We start from the raw sequence: 10,505 nt of genomic DNA, 5'->3' as shown, positions 1-10,505 counted from the left end.
TAAAGCTTTACTTAAAGGATAGAGTATAGAGTCAGGAAGACCATAGTAGAGCGAGTTACAATAATCAATTCTAGATAAGACTAAGGAAGTAACAGGAAGGAGAAGAGTAGGATCATCAAGAAAAGGCAAAAGTTTTTTTATTCTACGTAGATGAAAGTAAGAGGTTCTAGCAACACTATTAATCTGAGAAGAGAGAGACATAGTAGAATCAAAGATAAAACCTAGACTACGAAACTTATGAGAGACATCAAGAGTTTTAGAATCAGGTAAGATAATAGGAGGAATAGTAATAGAGTGTTTAGATTTATTAAAACAAATTAATTCAAACTTAGAAGGATTAAGTTTAAGACACATAGAGTCAGACCAAGCGATAATTGAAGCAAGACATAGAGATAAATTATGAAGAACACTATTGAGATTAGATGGAGGAAAGGAAGTATAAATGTAAGAATCATCAGCATATAGTTGACTAGAGAAAGAAAAGTTATTAATAATACGAGGTAGTTCAGAAGTATAGAATATAAATAGAAGAGGGCCAAGGATAGAACCCTGAGGTACCCCGAAAGTAAGAGTAGAGGTTAGAAGGTTAGTATGTGTTAGAAGTAGAATTATTGAGAACAACAGAAGAAAAACGATTACAGAGATAAGAAGAAAACCAAGATAGACAAGAATCAGTAATATTAAAAGAAAGATGCAGCAGTCTCAAGAGAATAGTATGGTCAACAGTATCAAAAGCTGAGGAAAAGTCAAGAGCAAGAAGAAGAGTAAGATTACTATTGTCACTAGAGAGAAGGATATCATTGTGTATTTTAAGTAAAGAAGTTTCAGTACTGTGAGCAGGTCTGAAACCAGATTGAGATACAGGTAGCAAGGAGTTAAAGTCTAAATAGGATGACAGTTGAATAAAAACTACTTTTTCTATTTTTTTAGAGATGAAAATAATATTAGTTACAGGTCTATAATTAGATAAAGAGGTAGGATCTAAGGATGAGTTTTTAAGAATAGGAATAACAATAGAATTCTTATAAGAAGTAGGAAATGTTTGGTCGCAGTTGTTTGGTTGCAGTTGTTTGGTTGCAGTTGTTTGGTTGCAGTTGTTTGGTTGCAGTTGTTTGGTGGCAGTTGTTTGGTTGCAGTTGTTTGGTTGCACTTGTTTGGTTGCACTTGTTTGGTTGCAGTAGTTTGGTTGCAGATGTTGTTCGCGGTATTTTTTACTTTTTTTTAAATGTTTTCAATTGGGGCGGTGCACTTAGGTTTTCAAGCATGAACGAATTTTGTCTGGTTAGAGTGTGAACCAGGATAGGTTTAACGTTTCATTGATTGTCATACAATCAATGAACAAAAGAATATTAGGACTTTATCAATTTATTAAGATGAAATATCATTCAACAATAACAACATAAATATAAAGAGCAAACACATGCTTGAATTCAAGAAGACACATCACCACACAGTTACATACAACAACACCAACAATTGCACACAAACACACAACACCACGCACACAAACACATTGCAGCTTGTTACTTCGATTCTGGGTGAACATGTTGAAGAACCCCGACTTCCTGTTGGACGTTGACAAGCAGCCCTGCGTCGACGCATGCCTCTCCGTCATCACGCAGACCTTCATCGACGGGTGCTCACTCCATCAACAAAAATTAGGAAAGGTTCGTCTCCTTGTTTCTTTGTCCTTTGTTGGTTGGTTGGTTAGCTGGTTGGCTGGCTGTCTGGCTGTCTGGCTGGCTGGCTGGCTGGCTGGCTGGCTGGCTGGTTGGTTGGTTGGTTGGTTGGTTGGTTGGTTGGTTAGTTGGTTGGTTGGTTGGTTGGTTGGTTGGTTGGTTGGTTGGTTGGTTGGTTGGTTGGTTGGTTGGTTGGTTGGTTGGTTGGTTGGTTGGTGGATGGTTGGGTGATGGAAGATTTTGATTTTGAGTGATGTTGAAAAATAATTTCTTTTAGTCGAATTTTCAACTGACATGAAAGTTCATTCTGTATACTTGGATGTTAAAGTTTTTTAGAGGAAGCAATATTGTTTAAAAAAATTTTCGACAAAGAGAACTTTCTGAAGCTATCTTATTTCACTGCTGTAATGACGAAATGTTGATGTGATAATGTTGAAGGCAAGCATAAATAAAGATAAACAAAAATGATGACACTGTGATAGCGTTATAAAATTTTATAAAATGGTGGACATTATTTTGACGAAGGATTCTCCATCAAGCAAGTTGCTGTACGCGAAGGACATTCCACGCTACCGAAAGATGGTTGACGATTACTTCCACCTCATCCAGCACCTGCCGGATATATCTGATGACGACATGTACAACATCCTCTCACAGCACTCGCAGGTCCGTTCTTCCTACAATCAACATCCTCACATACACATGAAATAAGTTTTTGACGTGGCTGTTGTTGTTTTTGTTGTTCACGTGCTGATTGTAATTCACAGTAATTTTTTCTTGTTTTATTTATCACTGATCAAGTTTAATTTACATATTTACAAGAAATTTGAACGTTGAACTTTGCTAATGTGAGGAATTGAATTTTACTAATTAATAAATTAACTATTATAAGTATTAATTTGTATCTTGGGAATGAATTGATGGCGATTAAATTATGATGGTTATGATGGTGATGACGAAAATGATGACGATTAAAAAATTATTTCAGAGTCATTCAACCAGCTGCCAAACAGATGCCGCTCTTCAGCAGCTCTACCAGTACGCACTTCAGTACCGCGTCGAGGTATCATCATCTTTTTTATCACATCATTTTCATCATAACTATTTTTGTCATTCTCCTCATTTTATTGATATCACCATCTTCATCATCGTCAACGTCATCATCTTGATTACAACTTCATTAATAACCACAATATCGTTCACTATCATGCGGCGTCAGTTGTTGGAATCACTGGATGAAGACAGCATCGCTCGCAGGCAGAACCTCGCCAGCCAGTTCGAAACCATACACAACTTCATCAACAAAGATCACTTCTCTTGCTGAAAACAAATTTATTTCATATATTTATTATTCATGGCAAGATTCGAGTTTTTGAAATTTTAACAACTCCTGTTCAATCCTCATTTTCGGACCATCGAATTCTTAATTCTATTTTTCCGATTCATCCATCATATATTTTTTTACATTTACAGCTTAATAAATTGGAACGGTCAATATATTTTTTATAAAATTTACTAATCAAACAACGGTAAATGAACAATGAGGCCCTCCCTGCTTGCATGTCAGTGGCGGGTGCATGTGCGTAAATGTACATAAAAAACGCGTTATTACCTACACATGACATGTTGTACTCTAACTTATGTTAGTACGATCACTCAATTGTGTTCATTGCATTATCATCTTTTTGATAGGACAATGTAAATTACCTCTTTTGCACAGCCACCAATTATTTATATTTTTTATTCCTGATGGTGATGATCGTTAACTTTGAAAATGTCTTCCAATGCTTAAGTTGTCCGCCAAACACACTTAACGATCAGTACAGTCAGATTGACGTAACTTTTGATTTTTGTAAAGTTTGGTTTTTATTTATTTTTAATTAACAATTTATTTACATTAATGTTGAAACTCAGATAATCAGATCACTAATTATATTTTTATGTAGCCGTCCATTTGAACAATCCGTCTTGAAATTATTCTTGCATTGCATTCAATTCACAAAGTCGTCATTCATTTTATTTTTCAGCAGCACATCATCACTTGGCTCCTTCACAATCCATTCAGTTATTTTTGTAATTATTAAAGCTGCTTACAAATTACAAAATCTCACAAAATTGAGGTCATAATAATAAATTTTAATAAAGTTTTTGTTTCAACACCATGCCAACGATATAAGCTGCAATTGAATTTCCTTCCTTCCTTCACTCACTCACTCTTATTTGTTTCTACGGCATTGCGTTTGCTTGATTGAACGCGTTATTACAATCATCATTATTATCACCCATTTATAAACATTGTTTAATGTTGTTATTAGAAACTGCTTGCATTATTTTATTTTCACGGAACATTTGGGAAAGAATGTTTGTAGTAAAACGGTTTGAACGACGTATCAATTTAGTTTTGTTTGCTTCATTCGAAAAATATTTGAGTGCTATAAGATATTCCGATTTATATATAAATTATGCAAAGTCAAAAAACCGAAGGAAGCCTGTGGATCCGCCACTTTGGAACGCTGTGTGCTAGCGTATGAAAATGAATGAATGAATCATCTGGCTGCCTAAAGGGGCTGCCATTTAGAGGTGGGCATGGGAATGGGAAAATGGGGAAAATCATAAAATTTTCATGGAAATGGAAATAATTTATTTTTTGAAATGTTGCAGGGAAACGGAAATGGCTGAATGCACGACGAGAATTGAGAAATTTTTTACTATTAATAAATACAAATATTTTTTCTAGCTGTCATTTTTAGTATTATTATAGGAAACTCTAGAATGATTTTTGGCTCTATTTCATACTTAGCAATACAATATTTAATGTACATAAAATTATTTAACTTTATTTTTTATTGGTTTTATATCAAATTTTAGGCCAAGTTTATACATAGTTGAAAATTTAATGCAGTAAGTGAGAGGTAAACGGGAGAGAATGAAAATACCTCTTCGGGAATGGGAGGGTAGATAACAAAAAAATGAAAAGTTTAGACAGGAAGGATAAGAATGTAAGTGAATTGGAATTGAATGCACCTCCCACCTCAAACATCGGCATACGTCTAGGTAACAGTTTGTGCTGATGTCACTCCGTAGAAAATAGAGCTTAGGACGAAAATATTATAAAAAAATTTATAGGGCCTACGTGCATTCTGTTGCGTTAACTTAGAATAATGTTTGCCAGTTTCACTTTTTTACATATTGGAACCAGCAACCTGGGATTGTTACACAAATCTGCCAAATGTTGCTGTTGGGTGAAACAATTTTACATGTTAATTTATTTCAAGAGATTTTTTAACGTTAAACACTAACAAAATTATCCATTGTGGGTTTTCCGCCCAATGCTTCCCTTCCTTACGCCTTTGCGTAGAGCAAAATATATTCAAACTTGTAAATTCTTCTTCCTCGTCGCTTTAAGATTTGATACACTCAGCCTTAGTCTACGTAAGTTAAGTGGAACCAAAGGATATCTTATAGCAATGAAAAGAATACGATCGGGCAAGCCCAGTGCTAAGTTGTATGTTTATACATTATGACGGGGACACGGGGCGACTATCAATGTCGAGGTAGATTGTACCGACTATGGAATCAACCAAGGAAGGAGTGGCGACGTTGGTGCTTCTAACTTTGTTTGGTATCAGCAGACACCATTAAGAAAAGGCTGAGCCCGGAAGATACAGAAGAAAATTATGAGATATTTATGAATTATAAATACATATAAATACATATAAATTATGAGGACTGCATGCTTTACAACTAGATTCCACCACATCTCAAATAATCATTTTATTTTCCGGCTAGGTATTGGAACAAATTATTAGGTACATATCTTAGCAAATACAACAGTTTATTATAAACAATGCTGGCGGTGATTTCGATAGGCAAATTTTTAGAAATTAATGGTAAGAGTTAAACACAACATCTATAATAGAAATCTTAGTATTTTAAACCTAATGAATGAAATTTCAATCCAATGGTTAAAACATAAAGATTAAAATTTTAAAATTTAATCACTAGAATCTACCGTTCGAATCAATCTTTAAAATATAATTATATTGTCTGATTGTTGGAATCGATAGAATAGATTCAATGATCGGCGGAGTATATTGATTAAAAGCAAATCATCATAATTAAATAATCAGAATTAAATTATTTTTAGAATCTATTGATAAAAATATAATGTTCAGAACCTACCTATACATAAAGATTGGAATATAATGATTAGAAGAATCCATAGATTAGAATATAATGATTAAAATTAATTATAGCTTAATGATTAGACTTTAATGATTAGACTATAAAAATTAGAATCTAATAATTACAATTTAGTGATTAAAACCTACCTAATGACTAGAATACATTGAATAAATTCCAATAAATTGAATCTAATGTTTTGTAATAATGATTAAAATATAATGATAAAAATATTAGAACAAGATGATCAAAATCTTATTATTAGAATATGATGATTAGAATATGATGATTAGAATCTTATGATGATTAAAATATGATGATTAGAATATGATGATTAGAATATGATAATTAGAATATGAGGATTAGAATATGATAATTAGAATATGATGATTAATTAGAATATGATTAGAATATGATGATTAAAACAAGATGATTAGAATCTTATGATAATTAGAAAATGATCATAGATTAAAATGTTGATTAACTCTTGCAATATCTTTGGTTTACCTGCAATCAATTGTTTATTTATTTAAAGTTTTTCATCTCAGTTGACGACTTTCGCAATAAACAAAAAAATAAAAACAAACCATGGTTATTTTATTGTTTAGTTTTAGGATTAAATAATTGAAATTAAATCGCTAGAATTAAAATTAAATTGAACTAAATGAATATTCTTATTTGTCCGTAAATGTTTGTTAATATTTGTATTTTTGTTGAATTTTTGTCTTGTTCTTTTTTTCACAAATTCGCAAATATTTCTCTTCAATTTTATTTTTTTATGGCAATAATTTGTTTGTTTTCCATTGCAGTAATTGTGATGATGGCTTGTTGATTTGATAATAAAATTGGATTATTATTGATATATTATTATTAATAATTTAATAATTAAAAAGGTAATTGAAAATTGTTAAATTAATTAGATTATTCATTATTATTATTTAATTAATTTAGTTAATATTTGATTAGTTATTAATTGATCATTTAGTTTAGAGTTATTATAATTGTAATAATTAAAATATAAAATTAACAAGAAAGGACCTATTTGATAGGTTATTATTTCAAAAAATTGATTCAATTAATAATTAATATTAATTAATTTAATGTTTTTATTTTTTAATTAATAGTTGATTGGTTGAGAAGATTATTAGAGTTATTACTAAAGAAAGCTATTAAATAAAATTTATGGAGAAAGTTAATAATAATAAAGAAGTTGGCTTCTTAGATTTTAGTTTAGCTGCTAGCTAAATATTAGTTGTTTTTCAGCAGTTAAGTTACTTAATTTTATTTTAAATAATTTATTCATTTTAGCTGTAGTTTTTTTGCAGCCAAAATGCTAAACTAAATTTCTAATTTTAGTGGTTTAATAAAATAACACTTGTCAATTTACCATATAGTATTATTATTATATTTATTATACATACATACAGTATAGTGTGCAATACAATATAATTTAATATAATTCAATATATATATATATATATATATATATATATATATATATATTTATATGTTGGTATATATATATACCACCAGTGCATGATGTATAAATAAATTATTTCAAGATTCAATCCAGTATTTTTTAAATATCATTGAATCCCTTGAACACCTGCTTCTGTTTGTTTATTCAGTTATTCAGCCAGTCATCCCTGATTCAACTTCAAATCTCAGCAAACATTAAAATATGTTTGATGAAATATGAAATAGGTCCGCAGAGAGAAATGATGTGAATTAACTTTCATCAAAGACCCAAGTTAGAGCCACCAAAGTTATTATGTATTTTATTGGTGAATGAAATTATAAAGTATTAATTTATGTTTTATTACTACTTTTTGTGTGTGATTTTGTTTTAAAATTTATTGAAAATTTTTAAACAAATAGTTTTACTGCCAAAATATGGATATATATGTTCTCAATAATTACTAATTGTACTCAATAAGTTTGCTAATTAAATAAGTTTGATCTGAGAGTTTGTTGGTTGGTCAGTTACGTCTGTCTGTGTGTGTTGTGGCTAAACTGAGTTTTTGAATTGAGAAAAACACGATGCCTAAAAGATCAAAAGAAGATTGATTAATTAATGTCAGAGTGCAGTGGTTCGTGAAACTGATGTTGGTGAACATTGCAAATGATGACCTGCGTCGAACTTGATTGGGAGTGTGCCGGTCTGATGAACATTATTTTGGTTCTATCTGCTGTGTGTGGTGTAGAGAAATATCTATCAAACAATAAATGATATTGACTGAATAGAAATTAAGTGATTTTATAAAAGGTTTATAAGTTAGAATAAAATCTTTTTCTCTTGTTTATTTTATATATTAATCACTAAAATGCTTTAAAATTACTTTTCAGAATTCACAGATAACATAGAATTATGATTGGTTTGAAGCATTAATTAAAACCACCAGAGTAATTATTGTATTAAAAAAGTTAATGCATGCAAAGTTGTGAAATAAATTGATTTAATTTCTTCTTGACAAAACTTTAATGATAGCAATCCATTTATGACTGCTTGATTGTTATTTAATTCTTTAGGCTGTTGTCGTTTCTTTAAATTTGTCATGAATATCTCATTTGATCATTATTTGCCTAGTAACTCATTTGAACTCCATGGGTTATTTATAGGTTGCATTGTAAAAAAATAATAGCTAAGAATTATTGTTCTGTTCTTCAGAAGGAAACAAGCGAGATAGAATCGAAGCCAGAAACTCCTTCAAACACCAACAACAAAATTTCTCAAAAAATGTCAAGGAAATCAGCAGACGAGGGTTTGAGTAAAAGTGAAACAATGCATGAACCACACTATTATAACACCAACGCCAACAACAACAACAACAGCTTCACTAACAACAACAGCTTCACTAACAACAACAGCTTCACTAACAACAACAGCTATAGTAGCAACAACAATGCCACCAACAACACCAACACATCAGATAAAAGCTCTAGCTCGTTGAATTGCTGTGGTGATTTATATTTTCCCAAGAGATTTATCTTGCTGATGTTACTCTTCTTTGGCATGATCATCATCAACGCCCAGAGGGTCAACATAGGGGTCACTGTAGTTGCAATATTACACAAAACAGCTCCCACCAGAGTGTCTGATCCCAGATCTCTCGCCGCTGTATGTTTTTTCATTTTGTAAATGTGGATGTATGTTTTTAAGTTACTTTCTTAGTTAGTCTGTTCGTTTGATTGTTTGTTTATTTATTTTTAGTTTGTGTTTTGTTTGTCCATTCATTTGTTTGTTTGTCCATTTATCATTCGTTTGCTTATTTGTTCATTCATTTGTTTATCCTCATCACACCTCATTTGTATTCAGGTGTGTTTAATTTGAATTCTTCTGAAGATTTCGAAATTTAACTTTTTGCATCAGCATGAAATTATTAGTTTTGGTTGTGTAAAGTGAGGTGTTGGCAGCAATGAGGAATGGTGTTGGCAGCAGGTTGTGCCTGGATGCCCACAGAGAATAAATAGAGTTTCAGGGTCTGGCACCACAATGTTGTTAAGTTTTGTTCTTCTTTTTATCATAAAAAAGAAACAATCAAATGAGTTTATTCTGATGAAAATTACGAAGAAAAAATCTAAAAATTGGAACAGTTTTGACTTCAGCTCCAAAATTAAGGGATAGAGAGAGAGAGAGAGAGAGAGAGAGAGAGAGAGAGAGAGAGAGAGAGAGAGAGAGAGAAAGGAAGAGATGGAAAGAAAAAAATATGAAAAAGACAGAAAAAAATGAGAGTTTTACAACTTTAACACTGTTATTTATTCTTGCTGAAAGTTTGAAAATTAATTATTTAATAATAATAATAATAATAATAATAATAATGATGATGATGGTGAGATGAGGAGGAGGAAGATGACGTCTATGATGGTTGTGATGATGTTAATATATTTTATGATTACAATAGATGATAAGGATGGATGGTTGTGTTTATGATGGCTCAACAACTTTTGTTTACTTTTATTAATTGAATAATGATTCCCAGAACTTTCCATATGGAATTCCTCACGAAGTATTAAATTAGAATGAAATTGTGTGTTTAATTTTATGCATATATATCAACTTATTTCGTCATCACCGTCAATGTTACTAATATTGAAGTTTTAACTTCTTGATCAAGACACATTAACATCACTTTCCGATGAAATGTTTTTTGTCTAACATCAAGATATTCATATATCATTTTATGCAGTAAAAGTTATTTTGCGATTTTCCATTTTGTTCATTAATAAAATGAAATGAAGCTTGCTTACAATGAATTATGTCAGCAGTGCTCAAAATGTTTTTCTGTAACAGTCATTGCGTGCTGTTTTGTATCAGGCACTGCTACATTGTGCAGATTATAATGAATGCTGCCTATCAAAGTATTTACATGCCAAATCATGGGAGCCAATTTGTAAACTCATTTCAAATGTTTTAAATTATACAAAAACGAAAAGGCAAAGATATGCGTTGAATGGTCTCAGAATGTGTTGATTTAGGGGAACTCAGATGACTCAAATATTGAAAATGTTGGATGTATCGGCCGCCAATTTTTATTCTGTTGGAATGTTTCAATTATTATAAAGAATGTTGCATAGAGTAGGAATGTTCCTTCCAATCCAGCGAGTAACTTCGTTAGGTGTAAATGATTCTTGAATATCATAAGA

At 31.2% G+C, this 10,505-nt stretch overlaps 2 protein-coding genes across 2 annotated transcripts; both read left to right on the top strand.

Annotated features, from left to right (window-relative positions):
• Positions 1–1,517: 1,517 nt before the first annotated feature.
• HELRODRAFT_75708 (hypothetical protein) lies at positions 1,518–3,003 on the top strand (the record flags this gene model as incomplete). Its single annotated transcript, XM_009015846.1, has 4 exons — positions 1,518–1,667; positions 2,205–2,345; positions 2,668–2,742; positions 2,899–3,003. Coding segments are annotated over 4 exons (471 nt in total), but the record flags the coding sequence as incomplete, so codon positions are not given.
• Positions 3,004–7,986: 4,983 nt separating this feature from the next.
• On the top strand, positions 7,987–9,000 carry HELRODRAFT_170014 (hypothetical protein; the record flags this gene model as incomplete). The annotated part of the gene is made up of 3 exons (XM_009015845.1): positions 7,987–8,020; positions 8,530–8,623; positions 8,694–9,000. The coding sequence occupies 3 exons, from the start codon at positions 7,987–7,989 to the stop codon at positions 8,998–9,000; spliced, it is 435 nt and encodes a 144-aa protein (XP_009014093.1).
• Between the last annotated feature and the right edge of the window lie 1,505 nt (positions 9,001–10,505).

Source organism: Helobdella robusta (assembly GCF_000326865.2).
Source record: "Helobdella robusta unplaced genomic scaffold HELROscaffold_17, whole genome shotgun sequence".
Classification (NCBI taxonomy): Eukaryota; Metazoa; Annelida; class Clitellata; order Rhynchobdellida; family Glossiphoniidae; genus Helobdella; species Helobdella robusta.
The sequence above is the reverse complement of the archived record's forward strand: the minus strand, read 5'-3'. Positions and strand labels throughout refer to the sequence as shown.